This window comes from Oncorhynchus keta, chromosome 25, assembly GCF_023373465.1.
Source record: "Oncorhynchus keta strain PuntledgeMale-10-30-2019 chromosome 25, Oket_V2, whole genome shotgun sequence".
In the NCBI taxonomy this organism is placed as follows: domain Eukaryota; kingdom Metazoa; phylum Chordata; class Actinopteri; order Salmoniformes; family Salmonidae; genus Oncorhynchus; species Oncorhynchus keta.
Genome location: NC_068445.1, coordinates 50,913,869 through 50,938,316, shown reverse-complemented (window position 1 = coordinate 50,938,316; position 24,448 = coordinate 50,913,869). Strand labels below are relative to the sequence as shown.

The window sequence follows — 24,448 nt, the reverse complement described above, 5'->3', positions numbered from 1 at the left end:
AGTACAGCCCCCACACCACTAGAGAGATATCAACAGACCACCAACTTACTACCCTGAGACCAGGCTGAGTATAACCCCCACACCACTAGAGGGATATCAACAGACCAACTTACTACCCTGAGACCAGGCTGAGTACAGCCCCCACACCACTAGAGAGATATCAACAGACCACCAACTGACCAGGCTGAGTACAGCCCCCACACCACTAGAGAGATATCAACAGACCACCAACTTACTACCCTGAGACCAGGCTGAGTACAGCCCCCACACCACTAGAGGGATATCAACAGACCACCAACTTACTACCCTGAGACCAGGCTGAGTACAGCCCCCACACCACTAGAGAGATATCAACAGACCACCAACTTACCATCCTGAGACCAGGCTGAGTACAGCCCCACACCACTAGAGAGATATCAACAGACCACCAACTTACCATCCTGAGACCAGGCTGAGTACAGCCCCCACACCACTAGAGAGATATCAACAGACCACATAACTTTAGTGATTTGATTTGCGTTCCTGAACATTTCTGCTCTCCCAAACCCAAAACAAAAGCTCTTTTTAAAGAGCCAACTCCCAACTTCCCATCCCCCCCTGATCATACTGTGTTTTATGTTCATAATGAATCAAACACATGCCAATAAAACTCTTCACAGGACTGGATGTATTTGTAAACAGTGTCTATATTATGTTTATATGACTTTTTATATATCTAGTGGATAAGATGTACCAATAACATGTTGTTTTTGTGATTCAGTTCACTAGAATTTGAGGATCAGTGAAACCATCTGAAACAGACCTTTCTTTGACAAACAAGGCCTCTTTTAGAAGCCACAGAGTCAATAACGAAGAGCTCATTTTCATTGTGTGTCTCTGTGTTACATTTGAGATATTCCACAGCTGCAGAAATATAGTGTTTAAAAACGTATTAACAGATTGTGAATTGTGAATTGATATAATGATTATTCATATGTATTATTACCTGTTATTTTACTGTTTTAATGCTCATGATTTGAAATTGTTCTTGATTACTATTTCAATAAGAATTATCAATAATTCTGAACATTAATTCAGTCACCTCTGGTCAAGAAAAAGTAGTTTCCTAGTTATTAATACAGGTACTGCAATTCTCAATTATTCCATAAGGTTGCAGCACAATCACATATTACATCTTCTGACGGTTCCTTGAGAGTGACCTGCGGCTGTGCTATCTAGTGGAAATCCAATTTATAAACCCCAGAGTATTTGGAAAAAGACACTGGAGGGTTTTTCCAATACCTTTGGAAACTATTTATTTATATGTTTTTTTTCATACATTTGAATATTTGCAGCTACTTTTGAAGTAAATACCTGCAGTCGACGTGTGCAATCCGTCATTTAATCTGTCACGTTATTATGAAGCTTACAGTCCCCAGTCACACGTCATGTGGTGTTTGTTTACAAGCACACAACGAGGAGGGACTAGGGCCTTGAGGAGAGACTAGGGCCTTGAGGAGAGACTAGGGCCTTGAGGAGAGACTAGGGCCTTGAGGAGAGACTAGGGCCTCGAGGAGAGACTAGAGCCTTGAGGAGAGACTAGAGCCTTGAGGAGAGACTAGAGCCTTGAGGAGAGACTAGAGCCTTGAGGAGAGACTAGAGCCTTGAGGAGAGACTAGAGCCTTGAGGAGAGACTAGAGCCTTGAGGAGAGACTAGAGCCTTGAGGAGAGACTAGAGCCTTGAGGAGAGACTAGAGCCTTGAGGAGAGACTAGAGCCTTGAGGAGAGACTAGAGCCTTGAGGAGAGACTAGAGCCTTGAGTCACCCACTGTTGTGCAGCATGCAGCAGGTGATCTAGTTACAATAGTCCCCAGTCACACGTCATGTGGTGTTTGTTTACAAGCACACAACGAGGAGGGACTAGGGCCTTGAGGAGGGACTAGGGCCTTGAGGAGAGACTAGGGCCTTGAGGAGAGACTAGAGCCTTGAGGAGAGACTAGAGCCTTGAGGAGAGACTAGAGCCTTGAGGAGAGACTAGAGCCTTGAGGAGAGACTAGAGCCTTGAGGAGAGACTAGAGCCTTGAGGAGAGACTAGAGCCTTGAGGAGAGACTAGAGCCTTGAGGAGAGACTAGAGCCTTGAGGAGAGACTAGAGCCTTGAGGAGAGACTAGAGCCTTGAGTCACCCACTGTTGTGCAGCATGCAGCAGGTGATCTAGTTACAATAGTCCCCAGTCACACGTCATGTGGTGTTTGTTTACAAGCACACAACGAGGAGGGACTAGGGCCTTGAGGAGAGACTAGGGCCTTGAGGAGAGACTAGGGCCTTGAGGAGAGACTAGGGCCTTGAGGAGAGACTAGGGCCTTGAGGAGAGACTAGGGCCTTGAGGAGAGACTAGGGCCTTGAGGAGAGACTAGGGCCTTGAGGAGAGACTAGGGCCTTGAGGAGAGACTAGGGCCTTGAGGAGAGACTAGGGCCTTGAGGAGAGACTAGGGCCTTGAGGAGAGACTAGGGCCTTGAGGAGAGACTAGGGCCTTGAGGAGAGACTAGGGCCTTGATGAGAGACTAGGGCCTTGATGAGAGACTAGGGCCTTGAGGAGAGACTAGGGCCTTGAGGAGAGACTAGGGCCTTGAGGAGAGACTAGGGCCTTGAGGAGAGACTAGGGCCTTGAGTCACCCACTGTTGTGCAGCATGCAGCAGGTGATCTAGTTACAATAGTCCCCAGTCACACGTCATGTGGTGTTTGTTTACAAGCACACAACGAGGAGAGACTAGGGCCTTGAGGAGAGACTAGGGCCTTGAGGAGAGACTAGGGCCTCGAGGAGAGACTAGGGCCTCGAGGAGAGACTAGGGCCTCGAGGAGAGACTAGGGCCTCGAGGAGAGACTAGGGCCTCGAGGAGAGACTAGGGCCTCGAGGAGAGACTAGGGCCTCGAGGAGAGACTAGGGCCTTGAGTCACCCACTGTTGTGCAGCATGCAGCAGGTGATCTAGTTACAATAGTCCCCAGTCACACGTCATGTGGTGTTTGTTTACAAGCACACAACGAGGAGGGACTAGGGCCTTGAGGAGAGACTAGGGCCTTGAGGAGAGACTAGGGCCTTGAGGAGAGACTAGGGCCTTGAGGAGAGACTAGGGCCTTGAGGAGAGACTAGGGCCTTGAGGAGAGACTAGGGCCTTGAGGAGAGACTAGGGCCTTGAGGAGAGACTAGAGCCTTGAGGAGAGACTAGGGCCTTGAGGAGAGACTAGAGCCTTGAGGAGAGACTAGAGCCTTGAGGAGAGACTAGAGCCTTGAGGAGAGACTAGAGCCTTGAGGAGAGACTAGAGCCTTGAGGAGAGACTAGAGCCTTGAGGAGAGACTAGAGCCTTGAGGAGAGACTAGAGCCTCGAGGAGAGACTAGAGCCTCGAGGAGAGACTAGAGCCTCGAGGAGAGACTAGGGCCTCGAGGAGAGACTAGGGCCTCGAGGAGAGACTAGGGCCTCGAGGAGAGACTAGGGCCTCGAGGAGAGACTAGGGCCTCGAGGAGAGACTAGGGCCTCGAGGAGAGACTAGGGCCTCGAGGAGAGACTAGGGCCTCGAGGAGAGACTAGGGCCTCGAGGAGAGACTAGGGCCTCGAGGAGAGACTAGGGCCTCGAGGAGAGACTAGGGCCTTGAGTCACCCACTGTTGTGCAGCATGCAGCAGGTGATCTAGTTACAATAGTCCCCAGTCACACGTCATGTGGTGTTTGTTTACAAGCACACAACGAGGAGGGACTAGGGCCTTGAGGAGGGACTAGGGCCTTGAGGAGAGACTAGAGCCTTGAGGAGAGACTAGAGCCTTGAGGAGAGACTAGAGCCTTGAGGAGGGACTAGGGCCTTGAGGAGGGACTAGGGCCTTGAGGAGGGACTAGGGCCTTGAGGAGGGACTAGGGCCTTGAGGAGGACTAGGGCCTTGAGGAGGGACTAGGGCCTTGATGAGAGACTAGGGCCTTGATGAGAGACTAGGGCCTTGAGGAGAGACTAGGGCCTTGAGGAGAGACTAGGGCCTTGAGTCACCCACTGTTGTGCAGCATGCAGCAGGTGATCTAGTTACAATAGTCCCCAGTCACACGTCATGTGGTGTTTGTTTACAAGCACACAACGAGGAGGGACTAGGGCCTTGAGGAGAGACTAGGGCCTTGAGGAGAGACTAGGGCCTTGAGGAGAGACTAGGGCCTTGAGGAGAGACTAGGGCCTTGAGGAGAGACTAGGGCCTTGAGGAGAGACTAGGGCCTTGAGGAGAGACTAGGGCCTTGAGGAGAGACTAGAGCCTTGAGGAGAGACTAGAGCCTTGAGGAGAGACTAGAGCCTTGAGGAGAGACTAGAGCCTTGAGGAGAGACTAGAGCCTGCGGAGAGACTAGAGCGGAGAGACTAGAGCCTTGCGGAGAGACTAGAGCCTTGCGGAGAGACTAGAGCCTTGCGGAGAGACTAGAGCGGAGAGACTAGAGCCTTGAGTCACCCACTGTTGTGCAGAATGCAGCAGGTGATCTAGTTACAGTAGGGAATTCACATCTAAATGTTTGCATGCTCTTATAACTATTAAGTTACCTGTCTAAAATGGGCCAAATGCTCTACAGTTGTGCATTTGGTTTACTAATTTATTAGCTAGTTATCTATCTAGCTAAGTGGTTAGCTTCTTCCAAAATCAAGCATTTGCTTGGTAACAGCAGAGAATCCCCTCCTGGATCAAGAGCCTTGCTGGCTAATATTTGTTTTGTCCGTGCAGCAAACTGTGAGTTGCATTTTTTAGTTACTTGTAGACTTGTATGGTTTAGGTCAGAAACTGTACAAACGGTTCGCAAATGCACTCGTTAGCATGTAGTTAGCATTCTCTATGGGATTTGACATATACAGGTGTCTTTTATACAGGTAATGAGTTCAAACAGGTGCAGTTAATACAGGTAATGAGTGGAGAACAGGAGGGCTTCTTAAAGAAAAACGAACAGGTCTGTGAGAGCCGGAATTCTTACTGGTTGGTAGGTGATCAAATACTTATGTCATGCAATAAAATGCAAATTAATTACTTAAACATCATACAATGTGATTTTCTGGATTTTTGTTTTAGATTCCGTCTCTCACAGTTGAAGTGTACCTATGATAAAAATCACAGACCTCTACATGCTTTGTAAGTAGGAAAACCTGCAAAATCGTCAGTGTATCAAATACTTGTTCCCCCCACTGTACTTGTTAACATTGCTAACCTTCAGATTACAGAGTATCAGTGGGGTTTGAAAACAGAGCCCCTTGTTCAGTACCGGTAGAATATCTGGGTCACAAGGTCGGTATGATGATCTGGATACCGCCCAAGCCTAGTTCTGATCTCATTTCCATATTTCACTAGATATATCAATAACATTTAAATGGCATGACATTGCCTGAAGAATCAAATGCAAAAGATGTAAAAAATGAAAAAGCTTCTTAATGCAAGATTCACCCTCTTGAAGAAAGAGTCATGAGTGTAATATACAGTGCATTCGGAAAGTATTCAGACCCCTTGACTTTTTCCACATTTTGTTATGTTACAGCCTTATTCTAAAATGGATTAAATTGTTTGTTTTTTCACTAATCAATCTACATACAATACCCACAATGAAAAGGCAAAAAGTGTTTTTTAGGAATTTTTGCAAATGTATTAAAAAATGTTTTTATATTTATTCAGACCCTTTACTCAATACTTTGTTGAAGCATCTTTGGCAGTTTCTCCCATTATTCTCTGCAGAACCTACTATAGCTGGTCAGTGGTAATATAGCTGGTCTGTGGGACTATAGCTGGTGGTAATATAGCTGGTCAGTGGTAATATAGCTGGTGGTTTGGTTAGGGGTCTGGAGGCTTGGTTAAGTTTCTGGAGGCTTGGCTAGTTGCTTGGTGAGGGGTCGGGAGGCTTTGTTAGATGCCTGGTGAGGGGTCGGGAGGCTTTGTTAGATGCCTGGTGATGGGTCAGGAGTCTTGGCTAGGAGCTTGGTTAGGGGTCTGGAGGCTTGGTGAGGGACTTGGCTAGGGGCTTGGTGAGGGGTCTGGAGGCTTGGTGAGGGACTTGGCTAGGGGCTTGGTGAGGGACTTGGCTAGGGGCTTGGTGAGGGACTTGGCTAGGGGCTTGGTGAGGGACTTGGCTAGGGGCTTGGTGAGGGACTTGGCTAGGGGCTTGGTGAGGGACTTGGCTAGGGGCTTGGTGAGGGACTTGGCTAGGGGCTTGGTGAGGGACTTGGCAAGGGGCTTGGTGAGGGACTTGGCAAGGGGCTTGGTGAGGGACTTGGCAAGGGGCTTGGTGAGGGACTTGGCAAGGGGCTTGGTGAGGGACTTGGCTAGGGGCTTGGTGAGGGACTTGGCTAGGGTCTTGGTGAGGGACTTGGCTAGGGGCTTGGTGAGGGGCTTGGTGAGGGACTTGGCTAGGGGCTTGGTGAGGGGTCTGGAGGGGCTTGGTGAGGGACTTGGCTAGGGGCTTGGTGAGGGGTCTGGAGGCTTGGTGAGGGACTTGGCTAGGGGCTTGGTGAGGGGTCTGGAGGCTTGGTTAAGGGCTTGGTGAGGGGTCTGGAGGCTTGGTTAGGGGCTTGGTGAGGGGTCGGGGGGTGGTGAGGGGTCTGGAGGCTTGGTTAGGGGCTTGGTGAGGGGTCGGGGGGCTTGGCTAGGGCTCAGGGGTCACTGGCTAAAGGCTGTTTCCTCTAATAGGAAGATCGCTGTCATCTAAGGTATTAGCTGTCTAATCTTAGCTGTAACCCCCCCTCCCCGGGCTGTGGGTTGGGGATGCCAGGCACATAGGTTATTGTACAGTGTTACTGCTTCAGCTGCTACCTGAATGCTGTCTGTCTGTGGGAGAGGAGAGAGGTAGAATGAGACTTGCAGGTAGGAGCTCAGTGTTCAGTTCGAAACATAACATCTGATTGTTTTGATGGTTGACTGAGTCATGTTTGTTAGATACTACTAACTTTAAGTACATATCTAACTCTTGCAAGAGTGCAAAGGCAGTTAACCAGCTAGCGCATAATGTTTATATGTTAAATAAATGACTAAACTTCATTTTTAAGCCCACGTTTTATCATAATTATTTATAAAAAAAAGATCTGTCATCTGTATAACTGACTTGACCCTGGGAAAGAGTACCCCGCTTATTCTCCTTACCCAGCGAGCACAGCGTTCTGGGAACCATATGTTTCTTAATGCTTGGTGAGAGTGTGGTTGTCCTATGCTTATTCTCCTTACTCAGCGAGCACAGCGTTCTGGGAACCATATGTTTCTTACTGCTTGGTGAGTGTGTGGTCGTCCTATGGTTATTCTCCTTACTCAGCGAGCACAGCGTTCTGGGAACCATATGTTTCTTACTGCTTGGTGAGTGTGTGGTCGTCCTATGGTCATTCTGCATACAACCTTCCCACAACTTTCTGGGAACGGTGCAGGATAGTTGCTTGTCTTTGAAACATTCTCAGCACATTTAGGGAACTTATTACGTTAACAGAACGTTTCCGAAAATGTCAATCATGGTTGCATTTAATAAAACATTTGGTAATGCTCTCGGAACGTTCTCCAATTGGTTTGACATTGGGAATGTTCTCAAATAGTTCAGAGAACGTTAAGAAACAACGTTATTCTGTTGGGAATTTCAGTACTTGCAGCATTGCGTTTCCTACAGGTTTCCTCATGGTTCTATTTAAAGTCAGAGAACGTTAAGAAAACTTTTGTAACATTCTAAGAATGTTATTTAAAAACATTTGATATTCTGTTCTCCGCATCAACAAAAGTCTCTCTATCCACCTTCTCGAATTGGCCACACTTGATCTCAATGAGCGCTTGTTTCCTTTGAAAAGGGGTGTGTTTTAGTAGAATAAAATGAACAGCCCTGTATGAGATATAAAACATGGCATGCTAGCTCCATCCTGGTGGCTCAGTGGACTGATTCCATGGATAATGAACAGCCTTGTATGAGATATAAAACATGGCATGCTAGCTCCATCCTGGTGGCTCAGTGGACTGATTCCATAGATAATGAACAGCCTTGTATGAGATATAAAACATGGCATGCTAGCTCCATCCTGGTGGCTCAGTGGACTGATTCCATGGATAATGAACAGCCTTGTATGAGATATAAAACATGGCATGCTAGCTCCATCCTGGTGGCTCAGTGGACTGATTCCATAGATAATGAACAGCCTTGTATGAGATATAAAACATGGCATGCTAGCTCCATCCTGGTGGCTCAGTGGACTGATTCCATGGATAATGAACAGCCTTGTATGAGATATAAAACATGGCATGCTAGCTCCATCCTGGTGGCTCAGTGGACTGATTCCATGGGTAATGAACAGCCTTGTATGAGATATAAAACATGGCATGCTAGCTCCATCCTGGTGGCTCAGTGGACTGATTCCATGGGTAATGAACAGCCTTGTATGAGATATAAAACATGGCATGCTAGCTCCATCCTGGTGGCTCAGTGGACTGATTCCATGGATAATGAACAGCCTTGTATGAGATATAAAACATGGCATGCTAGCTCCATCCTGGTGGCTCAGTGGACTGATTCCATAGATAATGAACAGCCTTGTATGAGATATAAAACATGGCATGCTAGCTCCATCCTGGTGGCTCAGTGGACTGATTCCACGGGTAATGAACACTGAGGCCGTGACCTGCGACACAGGAAAGAAAAGACGTGTGTTTGCATGATTAATGCTGCAGGAAATGAATTTCCATGTGTCCTATCTGTGCTTTGAGTTAAAACCTCCATCTAGCAGTGGTCTTAGTCTTATTGAAACATTATTGGACGTTTTTTAAGGAAGTTATTGAAAAACCTCCAAATAATTTCAATCTCGGGTTGTAAATCGAAACCTCCAGGAAAACTGTCTAGGAACCAGAGTAAAACATTCTCAGAACCAACCTTGAAATAAACGTTCCCAGACCGGGCCAAATGTTCACTTCTGTTCTCAGAATGTAAAAAAAAAAAAACACTGGCTTTATTCCCACAACCAATAGAGTACCACAGTATGAGTCGTAATACCCATAAAACCTAGCGGTCAAACAGAGAAACGGTTCCAATAGTTTTTCCACCATACATGTTAGAAACACTTCAAATAAGGGCTGTGTTTCACGCGAGCCGTTTTCATAATCGTGTAAAGCTCTGTAGGACAAGGGGACTTTTATCAATATATTTGCCCTTATTTACCCCCCAAAATGAAATTCTAATGTGGCTATCATAAAGAACACAAATGCCATGATGCTCTGGACAAGACTGCCGAATCAAGGCAAAGGTAAGAAACTCTGGATGAACTATAATGAATAAAATGTTTTTTTTATAATGTTTATTCTGTGAACTGTCTTGTATAAGTTTGAAATTGACACGATACCTGTTAGCAACGGTGTCAGCTAGAGATGACGTGCAGGAGCTGGCAGGGATTTGAAGTTTTGCACGTTGTCTACTTTGATGCTGATTTGAATCTGATAGTAAATAGAGCTGAATACATTGAGCAAAGTCACCTTGTCCGAGAGATATTTACATGGTAATTCAAACATCACGCCATGGTAAGCCTACTCGAAACACAGCCCTTATTTTACGTTTTTCTCCCCATGGGAAAAATGTATGGTGGAAAAACAAATGGAACCATTTCCCTGTTTCAACCGCTAGGTTTTATGGGTATTATGACATCTCCACTGTGGAGCTCTATGTTAAACCAAAAGCATATTTTACCACGACTTCCAAGGAACTAAATGTGCTAGCTGGGTAGTTTACGCATTCCCTCTCGAATGTTCCCCTAGTCCAGTCTATACGACTCGTTCTAGAACATAGCATAGTGCAACTGAAAGCTCCTTCATCTTTCAAATAGTATAATTAGCTCTGAAATGTGACCTGCCATGCTGGTATATTTAACCAGGACTCTTAGTTTGAGTCTATTTTGAAGTGGAAGTGAATTTGGGCCGAGGCTTGCATGCGCATGCTGCAGGTTTAACATTTATTCAGCTACAGTTGAATACTTTCCTCTATATTTACCTTTTTAAATGATGCAATAGGGGTGAAACTGTTTGCTTAAACAATGTCTATAAATGTCACTGATCAGCTAAAGTGGTCTAGTTCACCGACGTTGTTATGGCTACATACGGGTAAACGTTTTAGTGGCAAGCCACTTGAAAGTGGCCTTATGACTCGGTCAGCCATATGTTGTTTTGCTGCAAAATGTCACCTAAAGCCTCTGACTGCCATGTTAGCTTTCCCCCCATACTTCACCCGCTAACTGATATAATAATGAACGTCTGGGGTCCTTTTTAAGCCCTTCTACTCAGATTAACCAGTCAGGTGACTCGGTATACAGGCTTGTCTTCTCATGTTGACCATCTACTTGGTTGTATTAGGATTTCAATTCAAAAATAGTTTACTGAAGAAAATGTATGTGAGTGGCAACAGGCCTATTTTAAGGTTCTCCTCCCTCCTCTACAGGTGTGTATACCAACAACCCATGGAGCAGGAAACCTTGGAAACCTTGGAGATTATTGGTCAGTCGTGTGTGTGTGTGTGTGTGTGTGTGTGTGTGTGTGTGTGTGGTGGTATAATGTTTTGGGGAGCATCTCTCTGTCAGTAGCTCCTCTCTCCCTTTCCTTTCACCCTCTCTGCTGCATTACAGTTTATATAGCTTTATGATGAAAATGGTTTTGTTACAGTCTAATGATATGGAAATGCTTGAGTTGAAAGTACTAGCCATTTTCCACAGTCACTGGCCATTTTCCACAGTCACGGGTCATTTTCCACAGTCACGGGTCGTTTTCCACAGTCACGGGTCATTTTCCACAGTCACTGGTCATTTTCCTCAGTCACGGGTCATTTTCCTCAGTCACTGGTCATTTTCCTCAGTCACTGGTCATTTTCCTCAGTCACTGGTCATTTTCCTCAGTCACTGGTCATTTTCCACAGTCACTGGTCATTTTCCACAGTCACTGGTCATTTTCCACAGTCACTGGTCATTTTCCACAGTCACGGGTCATTTTCCTCAGTCACTGGTCATTTTCCACAGTCACTGGTCATTTTCCACAGTCACTGGTCATTTTCCACAGTCACTGGTCATTTTCCACAGTCACTGGTCATTTTCCACAGTCACTGGTCATTTTCCACAGTCACTGGTCATTTTCCACAGTCACGGGTCATTTTCCTCAGTCACTGGTCATTTTCCTCAGTCACTGGTCATTTTCCTCAGTCACTGGTCATTTTCCACAGTCACTGGTCATTTTCCTCAGTCACTGGCCATTTTCCACAGTCACTGGCCATTTTCCACAGTCACTGGCCATTTTCCACAGTCACTGGTCATTTTCCACAGTCACTGGTCATTTTCCACAGTCACTGGTCCTTCTGTGGCTCAGTTGGTAGAGCATGGCGCTTGTAACGCCAGGGTAGTGGGTTCAATTCCCGGGACCACCCATACGTAGAATGTATGCACACATGACTGTAAGTCGCTTTGGATAAAAGCGTCAGCTAAATGGCATATATTATATTATTACTGGTCATTTTCCACAGTCACGGGTCATTTTCCTCAGTCACTGGTCATTTTCCTCAGTCACTGGTCATTTTCCTCAGTCACTGGCCATTTTCCACAGTCACTGGTCATTTTCCACAGTCACGGGTCATTTTCCTCAGTCACGGGTCATTTTCCACAGTCACGGGTCATTTTCCACAGTCACGGGTCATTTTCCACAGTCACGGGTCATTTTCCACAGTCACGGGTCATTTTCCTCAGTCACTGGTCATTTTCCTCAGTCACTGGCCATTTTCCTCAGTCACTGGCCATTTTCCACAGTCACTGGTCATTTTCCACAGTCACTGGTCATTTTCCACAGTCACGGGTCATTTTCCTCAGTCACGGGTCATTTTCCTCAGTCACGGGTCATTTTCCACAGTCACGGGTCATTTTCCACAGTCACGGGTCATTTTCCACAGTCACGGGTCATTTTCCACAGTCACGGGTCATTTTCCACAGTCACGGGTCATTTTCCACAGTCACTGGTCATTTTCCACAGTCACTGGTCATTTTCCACAGTCACTGGTCATTTTCCACAGTCACGGGTCATTTTCCACAGTCACGGGTCATTTTCCACAGTCACTGGTCATTTTCCACAGTCACGGGTCATTTTCCACAGTCACGGGTCATTTTCCACAGTCACGGGTCATTTTCCTCAGTCACGGGTCATTTTCCACAGTCACGGGTCATTTTCCACAGTCACTGGTCATTTTCCTCAGTCACTGGTCATTTTCCTCAGTCACTGGCCATTTTCCTCAGTCACTGGCCATTTTCCACAGTCACTGGTCATTTTCCACAGTCACTGGTCATTTTCCACAGTCACTGGTCATTTTCCACAGTCACGGGTCATTTTCCTCAGTCACGGGTCATTTTCCTCAGTCACGGGTCATTTTCCTCAGTCACGGGTCATTTTCCACAGTCACGGGTCATTTTCCACAGTCACGGGTCATTTTCCACAGTCACTGGTCATTTTCCACAGTCACGGGTCATTTTCCACAGTCACTGGTCATTTTCCACAGTCACGGGTCATTTTCCACAGTCACGGGTCATTTTCCACAGTCACGGGTCATTTTCCACAGTCACGGGTCATTTTCCTCAGTCACGGGTAATTTTCCTCAGTCACGGGTCATTTTCCACAGTCACGGGTCATTTTCCACAGTCACGGGTCATTTTCCACAGTCACGGGTCATTTTCCACAGTCACGGGCAGTCACGGGTCATTTTCCACAGTCACGGGTCATTTTCCACAGTCACGGGCAGTCACGGGTCATTTTCCACAGTCACGGGTCATTTTCCACAGTCACGGGTCATTTTCCACAGTCACGGGTCGTTTTCCTCAGTTGTCCTCTTTGTACACCCCACGAAGGAGTGATTTGTGATTGGTCCTTATCTCTGGGTGCTAAAAGCCAGGTTGAATTCTTGTCCTGTCTGTTTAGGCTCTAAAGATCTGGCCCTGCCTATCTGAGACACATAACCTGGTTAGAATCTGTGCTTGTTTGTACAATACTTTAAGGGATAATTACCCATATCTCCTTGGTTAGCTTGCCTCCCCTTAGCAGGGGTAAACAGCTCTTTGTGTAGGTAGAGTATATAATCTTTAACTTTTTCTCTCTGGTTTCATCCGGAGGTTAAGCTTCGTTGCAGTTGCTCTGATAAAATGAGCTCTGCCTGATCCTTGGTGTAAGGAGTGCGCTGAGAGTCGGGAAACAAATTCAGGGAGTGTTTTAATAAATAAAGGAAACTCAAACAACGCACCGACACGAAAACAGTCAATAAGAAGAAAGAACCAAGGGGAGTGACAGATATAGGGAAGATAATCAAGGAGGTGATGGAGTCCAGGTGAGTGTCATGAGGCGCTGGTGAGCGAGACGATGGTGGTAGGTGTACAGGATAGTCAGCAGCCTGATGACCTAGAGGCTGGAGAGGGAGTATACGTGGCAGTACCCCCTCCCCGGCGCGCGGCTCCAGCCGCAGGACGCAGTCAAAGGGGACGAACCCGGGGATCAGGAGCAGACCAGGAACCGATCACCCCTGCTGATGCGCGGGAACCTGTCGAGTCAGCTGGAGGCGCGGGAACCTGTCGATCCGGCCGAGGCAGGGGAGCCTGTAGCGGTTCCCGGACCCGACGTCTTTTACTCAGACAATTGTTTTTATAAAAAACCACTCCCTGATGCTTCCCTTAGGTCAGGTGTCATTCTGTAAGGAGGTGAATTCATCTCCCAGTGTCTGGTGTGAAGCAGATTTCGCCTGTGCTTAGCTCCATTCCGTTTATTTTTATCCTGAAAAACTCCCCTATTTTGCTGATGTCAAGCATACCCATAACATGGTGCAGCCACCACCATGCTTAACAATAAAGAGGCACTCAGTGATGTGTTGTGTTGGATTGTCCCCAAACATAACACTTTGCACTTAGACCAAAAACTTCAGACTTCTACTGTAGAGATTAGAGACAGTAGACTGACAGGACCAGGGTTGTTAGGATTAGAGACAGTAGACTGACAGGACCAGGGTTGTTAGGATTAGAGACAGTATTCTGACAGGACCAGGGTTGTTAGGATTAGAAACAGTATTCTGACAGGACCAGGGTTGTTAGGATTAGAGACAGTATTCTGACAGGACCAGGGTTGTTAAGGATTAGAGACAGTATTCTGACAGGACCAGGGTTGTTAAGGATTAGAAACAGTAGTCTGACAGGACCAGGGTTGTTAGGATTAGAGACAGTATTCTGACAGGACCAGGGTTGTTAGGATTAGAGACAGTATTCTGACAGGACCAGGGTTGTTAGGATTAGAAACAGTATTCTGACAGGACCAGGGTTGTTAGGATTAGAGACAGTATTCTGACAGGACCAGGGTTGTTAAGGATTAGAAACAGTAGTCTGACAGGACCAGGGTTGTTAGGATTAGAGACAGTATTCTGACAGGACCAGGGTTGTTAGGATTAGAGACAGTATTCTGACAGGACCAGGGTTGTTAGGATTAGAGACAGTATTCTGACAGGACCAGGGTTGTTAGGATTAGAAACAGTAGTCTGACAGGACCAGGGTTGTTAGGATTAGAGACAGTATTCTGACAGGACCAGGGTTGTTAAGGATTAGAAACAGTATTCTGACAGGACCAGGGTTGTTAGGATTAGAAACAGTAGTCTGACAGGACCAGGGTTGTTAGGATTAGAGACAGTATTCTGACAGGACCAGGGTTGTTAAGGATTAGAAACAGTAGTCTGACAGGACCAGGGTTGTTAGGATTAGAGACAGTATTCTGACAGGACCAGGGTTGTTAGGATTAGAAACAGTATTCTGACAGGACCAGGGTTGTTAAGGATTAGAAACAGTAGTCTGACAGGACCAGGGTTGTTAGGATTAGAGACAGTATTCTGACAGGACCAGGGTTGTTAAGGATTAGAAACAGTAGTCTGACAGGACCAGGGTTGTTAGGATTAGAAACAGTATTCTGACAGGACCAGGGTTGTTAAGGATTAGAAACAGTATTCTGACAGGACCAGGGTTGTTAAGGATTAGAAACAGTAGTCTGACAGGACCAGGGTTGTTAGGATTAGAAACAGTAGTCTGACAGGACCAGGGTTGTTAGGATTAGAGACAGTATTCTGACAGGACCAGGGTTGTTAAGGATTAGAAACAGTAGTCTGACAGGACCAGGGTTGTTAGGATTAGAAACAGTAGTCTGACAGGACCAGTCCCTTTACTGAAAATAAGGGGCCCGAACCGACAAAACAGGCCCAGACCATTATTCCTCCTCCACCAAACTTTACAGTGGACACTATGCCTTTCGGGCAGGTAGCGGTCTCCTGGCATCTGCCGAACCCAGATTCGTCCAACGGACATCCAGATGGCGAAGCTTGATTCCACTGCTCCAATGGTGGCGAGCTTTACACCACTCCAACCAACGCTTGGCATTGCTCATGGTGATCTTAGGCTTGTGTGCGGCTGCTCGGCCATGGAAACCCATTTCATGAAGCTCCTGACGTTGCTTCCAGAGGCAGTTTGGAACTTGGTAGTGAGTGTTGCAACCGAGGACAGATGATGTTTATGTGCTACGTGCTCCAGCACTCGGGCTGTTTCCACTTCACAATAACAGCCCTTACAGTTGATTGGCTCTAGCAGGACAGACATTTGATTAACTGACTTGTTAGAAAGGTGGTGCCACATTGAAAGTCACTGAGCTCTTCAGTGAGGCCATTCTACTGGCAATGTTTGTCTATGGAGATTGCATGGCTGCGTGCTTGATGGTATACACCTGTTAGCAATGGGTGTGACTGAAATAGCTGAATCCACTAATTTGAAGGGGTGTCCACATACTTTTGTAGTGTATGTTGTGATAATTGCGTTGTTTTCTCTTTAACCCATTGGTTAATACACCACCATGTTATACAGTAAGGCCTTGACAACAAGAAGACAACAGTCACACAGTGGAGGAATACATTCAACCACACATAGTGTTTGTGTCATCACAACCAGCGAGCAACATCTGTCTGGGGGGTCCACACAGTGTCTGTCTTGGGGGGTCCACACAGTGTCTGTCTGGGGGGTCCACACAGTGTCTGTTTGGGGGGTCCACACAGTGTCTGTCTGGGGGAGTCCACACAGTGTCTGTCTGGGGGAGTCCACACAGTGTCTGTCTGGGGGAGTCCACACAGTGTCTGTCTGGGGGAAGTCCACACAGTGTCTGTCTGGGGGAAGTCCACACAGTGTCTGTCTGGGGGAAGTCCACACACTGTCTGTCTGGGGGAAGTCCACACAGTGTCTGTCTGGGGGGGGGTCCACACAGTGTCTGTCTGGGGGGTCCACACAGTGTCTGTCTGGGGAAGTCCACACAGTGTCTGTCTGGGGGAAGTCCACACAGTGTCTGTCTGGGGGAAGTCCACACAGAGTCTGTCTGGGGGGTCCACACAGTGTCTGTCTGGGGAAGTCCACACACTGTCTGTCTGGGGGAAGTCCACACAGTGTCTGTCTGGGGGGTCCACACAGTGTCTGTCTGGGGGAAGTCCACACAGTGTCTGTCTGGGGAAGTCCACACAGTGTCTGTCTGGGGGAAGTCCACACAGAGTCTGTCTGGGGGGTCCACACAGTGTCTGTCTGGGGGGTCCACACAGTGTCTGTCTGGGGGGGGTCCACACAGTGTCTGTCTGGGGGGTCCACACAGTGTCTGTCTGGGGGGAGTCCACACACAGTGTCTGTCTGGGGGGAGTCCACACACAGTGTCTGTCTGGGGGAGTCCACACACACAGTGTCTGTCTGGGGGAGTCCACACAGTGTCTGTCTGGGGGAGTCCACACAGTGTCTGTCTGGGGGTCCACACACAGTGTCTGTCTGGGGGTCCACACACAGTGTCTGTCTGGGGGAAGTCCACACACAGTGTCTGTCTGGGGGAGTCCACACACAGTGTCTGTCTGGGGGGAGTCCACACAGTGTCTGTCTGGGGGAGTCCACACAGTGTCTGTCTGGGGGAGTCCACACAGTGTCTGTCTGGGGGGTCCACACAGTGTCTGTCTGGGGGTCCACACAGTGTCTGTCTGTGGGGGGTCCACACAGTGTCTGTCTGGGGGTCCACACAGTGTCTGTCTGGGGGGTCCACACAGTGTCTGTCTGGGGGGGGTCCACACAGTGTCTGTCTGGGGGTCCACACAGTGTCTGTCTGGGGGTCCACACAGTGTCTGTCTGGGGGGTCCACACAGTGTCTGTCTGGGGGGTCCACACAGTGTCTGTCTGGGGGGTCCACACAGTGTCTGTCTGGGGGGGTCCACACAGTGTCTGTCTGGGGGGTCCACACACAGTCTGTCTGGGGGTCCACACACAGTGTCTGTCTGGGGGTCCACACACAGTGTCTGTCTGGGGGGTCCACACACAGTGTCTGTCTGGGGGGTCCACACAGTGTCTGTCTGGTGGGGGGTCCACACAGTGTCTGTCTGGTGGGGGTCCACACAGTGTCTGTCTGGGGGGGGTCCACACAGTGTCTGTCTGGGGGGTCCACACACAGTGTCTGTCTGGGGGGAGTCCACACACAGTGTCTGTCTGGGGGTCCACACACAGTGTCTGTCTGGGGGTCCACACACATTGTCTGTCTGGGGGAGTCCACACAGTGTCTGTCTGGGGGAGTCCACACAGTGTCTATCTGGGGGAGTCCACACAGTGTCTATCTGGGGGAGTCCACACAGTGTCTGTCTGGGGGGTCCACACAGTGTCTGTCTGGGGGGGGTCCACACACAGTGTCTGTCTGGGGGGTCCACACACAGTGTCTGTCTGGGGGGAGTCCACACACAGTGTCTGTCTGGGGGAAGTCCACACACAGTGTCTGTCTGGGGGAAGTCCACACACAGTGTCTGTCTGGGGGGAGTCCACACACAGTGTCTGTCTGGAGGGAGTCCACACACAGTGTCTGTCTGGGGGGAGTCCACACAGTGTCTGTCTGGGGGGAGTCCACACAGTGTCTGTCTGGGGGTCCACACACAGTGTCTGTCTGGGGGGTCCACACACAGTGTCTGTCTGGGGGGGGGGTCCACACAGTGTCTGTCTGGGGGAGTCCACACAGTGTCTGTCTGGGGGAGTCCACACAGTGTCTGTCTGGGGGAGTCCACACAGTGTCTGTCTGGGGGAGTCCACACAGTGTCTGTCTGGGGGGAGTCCACACACACAGTGTCTGTCTGGGGGGAGCCCACACACACAGTGTCTGTCTGGGGGGAGTCCACACACAGTGTCTGTCTGGGGGGAGTCCACACACAGTGTCTGTCTGGGGGGGGTCCACACACAGTGTCTGTCTGGGGGGAGTCCACACACACAGTGTCTGTCTGGGGGGAGCCCACACACACACAGTGTCTGTCTGGGGGGAGCCCACACACACAGTGTCTGTCTGGGGGGAGTCCACACACACAGTGTCTGTCTGGGGGAGTCCACACACACAGTGTCTGTCTGGGGGAGTCCACACACACAGTGTCTGTCTGGGGGGAGTCCACACACACACAGTGTCTGTCTGGGGGGAGCCCACACACACAGTGTCTGTCTGGGGGGAGCCCACACACACAGTGTCTGTCTGGGGGGAGTCCACACACAGTGTCTGTCTGGGGGAAGTCCACAAAGCAAATATTGCACATAACTGTTTTATGACCTGCTGCATGGTCAAGTTAATGTTTAACAGTTTACTCAGCAACTAGTGATTTAGGATCACAGAGTTAAATCAAGTCAGCACAAAGACAACAGGAGCCTCCGCTATTCCAGCACCATTTCAACATCAAATCAAGACTAGATTTGCTTAGTTTTATACACTGAAAACAGACTTAAACATACTAAAAACAATTTAGTCCAATCAATGTTGCTAAATATCAGGTGGTACTGATTTCTGTGTGTGTGTGTGTGTGTGTGTGTGTGTGTGTGTGTGTGTGTGTGTGCACAAGTTAAACAAGCATTTGTTGCCTCACCCTACTGCTAGACTAGTTGAACACAAATGCCATCCTCCTCTCTTTCATGTTGTTAAAATGGTCACTCTGTCGTCATACAGTGCATGTTTAGTTTTTATTTTCATCGGCTACCTAGCTGAAACGCTTGCTAGCATAACTTCCTGGCATGGGCAACAATGACCCAGCTAAGTTAGCTAGGTACTTAATGTGAGTTTACTAGGCAACGTCCCATTCTTCTCTGCAGATCCTCTCAAACGCTGTTAGGTTGGATGGGGAGCGTCGCTGCACAGCTATTTTCAGGTCTCTTCAGAGATGTTCGACCGGGTTCAAGTCAGGGCTCTGGCCGGACCACTCAAGGACATTCAGAGACTCGATCCGAAGCCACTCCTGCGTTGTCTTGGCTGTTTGCTTAGGGTCGTTGTCCTGTTGGAAGGTTGAACTTTTGCCCCACTCTGAGGTCCTGAGCGTATTGGAGAAGGTTTTCATCAAGGATCTCTCTGTCCTTTGCTTCATTCATCTTTCCCTCGATCTTGACTAGTCTCTCAGTCTCTGCCACTGAAAAACATCCCCACAGCATGATGCTGCCACCACCATGCTTCACCGTAGGGATGGTGCCAGGTTTCCTCCAGATGTGACGCTTGGCATTCAGGCCAAAGAGTTCAATCTGGATTTCATCAATCTTGTTTCTCATGGTCTGAGTCATTAGGTGCCTTTTGGCAAACTCCAAGAAGGCTGTCATCTGCGTTTTACTGAGGAGTGGCTTCCGGCTTCCGTGGAGTGCTACAGAGATGGTTGTCCTTCTGGAAGGTTCTCTCATCTCCACATTGGGTTCTTGTTCACCTCCCTGACCAAGGCCCTTCTCACCCAATTGTTCAGTTTGGCTGGGCAGCCAGCTCTAGGAAGAATCTTGGTGGTTCCAAATGGTTTTGGTTCCTTTTCCCAGATCTGGACAATTTCTTCGACCTTGTGGCTTGGTCTTTGCTCTGACATGCACTGTCAACTGTGGAACCTTTATATAGACAGGTGTGGGCCTTTCCAAATCATGGCCAATCAATTGAATTTACCAGAGATGGACTCCAAGTTGTAGAAACATCTCTAGGATGATTTATTTGATTACATTGAACCTTTATTTAACTAGTCGGTTAAGAACAAATTCTTATGTACATTGACGCCCTACCCTAACCTGGACGATGCCCTGTGATCAATGGAAACAGGATGCACCTGAGCTCAATTTGGAGTCTCATAGCAAAGGGTCTGAATACTTATGTAAATAAGGTATTACTGTTTTTTTTATTTATAACAGTTGTTGTTTGGCCTAACTGCCTTGCTCAGAACCACAGGTTTTCACCTTGTTGGCTGGGGGATTCGATTCAGAAACCCTTTGTGTCATGCCCTGATCTGTTTCACCTGTCTTTGTGATTGTCTCCACCCACCTCCAGGTGTCACGCCCTGTTTCACCTGTCTTTGTGATTGTCTCCACCCACCTCCAGGTGTCACGCCCTGTTTCACCTGTCTTTGTGATTGTCTCCACCCACCTCCAGGTGTCACGCCCTGTTTCACCTGTCTTTGTGATCGTCTCCACCCACCTCCAGGTGTCTGGCCTTGTGCCTTTCAACTTTTGTTACTGACCTAATGTCCAGTGTTCTTTAGGAATGTCCAGTGTTCTTTAGGAATGTCCAGTGTTCTTTAGGAATGTCCGGTGTTATTTAGGAATGTCCGGTGTTATTTAGGAATGTCCGGTGTTATTTAGGAATGTCCGGTGTTATTTAGGAATGTCCGGTGTTATTTAGGAATGTCCGGTGTTATTTAGGAATGTCCGGTGTTATTTAGGAATGTCCGGTGTTATTTAGGAATGTCCGGTGTTATTTAGGAATGTCCGGTGTTATTTAGGAATGTCCGGTGTTCTTTAGGAATGTTCGGTGTTATTTAGGAATGTCCGGTGTTATTTAGGAATGTCCGGTGTTCTTTAGGAATGTCCGGTGTTCTTTTAGCATGTGTTCTGTTTCTGATTGTTGTGCTTGCTATAGTTGTAATGAGGAGGATGTTGAGCTGAGACAGGCATGGTGGAGAGGAGGGTTGAGAGTGGAGAGTGAGGGTGAAGAGATGGTGGAGAGGAGGGTGAATGTTAGCAGGCTGAAGTGACGAGGCTCCGCCGGGCCGAGCAGGGCAGGGCCAGGAAATTCCAGGCCAGTGTGACAGAAAAGGGGCCTCTGTTTGGAAGTGTGTGTTGCTGTACGTGTGTCTACTTCAGAGCAGTCTAAGTATTATACATGTTAGAATCAACTTTGGCAGTGATTACAGCTGTGAGTCTTTCTGGGTAAGTCTCTCAGAGCTTTTCACACCTGGATTGCACAATATTTGCCAATTATTATTTTCAAAGTTCTTCATGCTCTGTCAAATTGGTTGTTGGTCATTGCTAGACAACCATTTATGTCTTGCCATAGATTTTCAAGCAGATTTAAGTCAAAACTGTAACTCAGCCACTCAGGAACATTCACTGTTTCTGAAGCAACTTCAGTCTAGATCTGGCCTTGTGTTTTAGGTTATTGTCCTGCTGAAAGGTTCATTAATCTTCTAATGTCTGGTGGAAAGCAGACTGAACTAGGTTTAGCTCTATTCTGTTTCTTTTACATCCTGAAAAAACTCCCCAATCTTTAACTATTACAAGCATACCCATAACATGATGCAGCCACCACTATGCTTGAAAATATGTAGAGTGGTACTCAGTATTATATTGGATTTGCCCGAAATATACCACTTTGTATTCAGGACAAAGAGTACATTGCTTTTTCCACATGTTTTGCAGTTTTACTTTAGTGCCTCGTTGCAAACACATGTTTTGTAATATTATTATTCTGTACAGGCTTCCCTCTTTTCACTGTCATTTAGGTTAGCATTGTGGAGTAACTATAATGTTGTTGATCCATCCTCAGTTTCCTCCTATCACAGCTATTAAACTCTGTAACTGTTTTAAAGTCACCATTGACCTCATGGTGAAATCCCTGAGCAGTTTCCTTCCTCTCTGGCAACTGAGTTGGGAAGGATGCTTATATCTTTGTAGTGACTGAGTGTATTGATACACCATCCACAGTGTAATGAATAACTTCACCATGCTCAAAGCGATAATCAATGTCTGCTTGTTTTTTACCCATCTACCAATAGGTGCCCTTCTTATTGAAAACCTCCCTGGTCTTTGTGGTTGAATCTGTGTGGGGTACAGAGATGAGGTAGCCAATCGAAAACATTATTATTACTTTGCACTTATTATGTGACTTGTTAAGCACATGTTTACTCCTGAACTGATTTAGACAAAACAAAGGGCTTGAATACTTATTGACTGAAGACATTTAGGCTTTTCATTTTTTATTAATTTGTTAACATTTTTGAAAAACGTACTTCCACTTTGACATTACGGGGGTATTGTGTGTGACAAAATGTGTAAATTGTCGAGGTGGTTTGTCCCAGATCACTGTGTATATATATAGAGGTGGTTTGTCCCAGTTCACTGTGTATATATATAGAGGTGGTTTGTCCCAGATCACTGTGTATATATATAGAGGTGGTTTGTCCCAGTTCACTGTGTATATGTATAGAGGTGGTTTGTCCCAGTACTGTCCCAGTTCACTGTGTATATATATAGAGGTGGTTTGTCCCAGTTCACTGTGTATATATATAGAGGTGGTTTGTCCCAGTTCACTGTGTGTATATGTATAGAGGTGGTTTGTCCCAGATCACTGTGTGTATATGTATAGAGGTGGTTTGTCCCAGTACTGTCCCAGATCACTGTGTATATATATATAGAGGTGGTTTGTCCCAGATCACTGTGTATATATATAGAGGTGGTTTGTCCCAGATCACTGTGTATATATATAGAGGTGGTTTGTCCCAGATCACTGTGTATATATATAGAGGTGGTTTGTCCCAGTACTGTCCCAGTTCACTGTGTATATATATATAGAGGTGGTTTGTCCCAGTTCACTGTGTGTATATATATAGAGGTGGTTTGTCCCAGATCACTGTGTGTATATGTATAGAGGTGGTTTGTCCCAGTACTGTCCCAGATCACTGTGTATATATATATAGAGGTGGTTTGTCCCAGTACTGTCCCAGTTCACTGTGTATATATATATAGAGGTGGTTTGTCCCAGATCACTGTGTATATATATAGAGGTGGTTTGTCCCAGATCACTGTGTATATATATAGAGGTGGTTTGTCCCAGTTCACTGTGTATATATATAGAGGTGGTTTGTCCCAGATCACTGTGTATATATATAGAGGTGGTTTGTCCCAGATCACTGTGTATATGTATAGAGGTGGTTTGTCCCAGATCACTGTGTATATATATAGAGGTGGTTTGTCCCAGATCACTGTGTATATATATAGAGGTGGTTTGTCCCAGATCACTGTGTATATATATAGAGGTGGTTTGTCCCAGATCACTGTGTATATATATAGAGGTGGTTTGTCCCAGATCACTGTGTATATATATAGAGGTGGTTTGTCCCAGATCACTGTGTATATATATAGAGGTGGTTTGTCCCAGATCACTGTGTATATATATAGAGGTGGTTTGTCCCAGATCACTGTGTATATATATAGAGGTGGTTTGTCCCAGATCACTGTGTATATATATAGAGGTGGTTTGTCCCAGATCACTGTGTATATATATATAGAGGTGGTTTGTCCCAGATCACTGTGTATATATATAGAGGTGGTTTGTCCCAGATCACTGTGTATATATATAGAGGTGGTTTGTCCCAGATCACTGTGTATATATATAGAGGTGGTTTGTCTCAGTTCACTGTGTATATATATATAGAGGTGGTTTGTCCCAGATCACTGTGTATATATATAGAGGTGGTTTGTCTCAGTTCACTGTGTATATATATAGAGGTGGTTTGTCTCAGTTCACTGTGTATATATATATAGAGGTGGTTTGTCCCAGTTCACTGTGTATATGTATAGAGGTGGTTTGTCCCAGATCACTGTGTATATATATAGAGGTGGTTTGTCCCAGTTCACTGTGTATATATATAGAGGTGGTTTGTCCCAGTTCACTGTGTATATATATAGAGGTGGTTTGTCCCAGTTCACTGTGTATATATAGAGGTGGTTTGTCCCAGATCACTGTGTATATGTATAGAGGTGGTTTGTCCCAGATCACTGTGTATATATATAGAGGTGGTTTGTCCCAGTTCACTGTGTATATGTATAGAGGTGGTTTGTCCCAGATCACTGTGTATATATATAGAGGTGGTTTGTCCCAGATCACTGTGTATATATATAGAGGTGGTTTGTCCCAGTTCACTGTGTATATGTATAGAGGTGGTTTGTCCCAGATCACTGTGTATATATATAGAGGTGGTTTGTCTCAGTTCACTGTGTATATATATAGAGGTGGTTTGTCCCAGATCACTGTGTATATGTATAGAGGTGGTTTGTCCCAGATCACTGTGTATATATATAGAGGTGGTTTGTCCCAGTTCACTGTGTATATGTATAGAGGTGGTTTGTCCCAGATCACTGTGTATATATATATAGAGGTGGT

General features: G+C 46.9%; 1 protein-coding gene across 1 annotated transcript in view; it reads left to right on the top strand.

Annotated features, from left to right (window-relative positions):
* The window catches only part of kank1a (KN motif and ankyrin repeat domains 1a), a 182,732-nt gene that overhangs the window by 49,613 nt on the left and 108,671 nt on the right, over positions 1-24,448 (top strand). The window contains 1 exon segment of the mRNA XM_052479940.1: positions 10,422-10,477. Coding sequence (XP_052335900.1) covers positions 10,441-10,477 — 37 coding nt within the window. The 5' untranslated portion in view covers positions 10,422-10,440.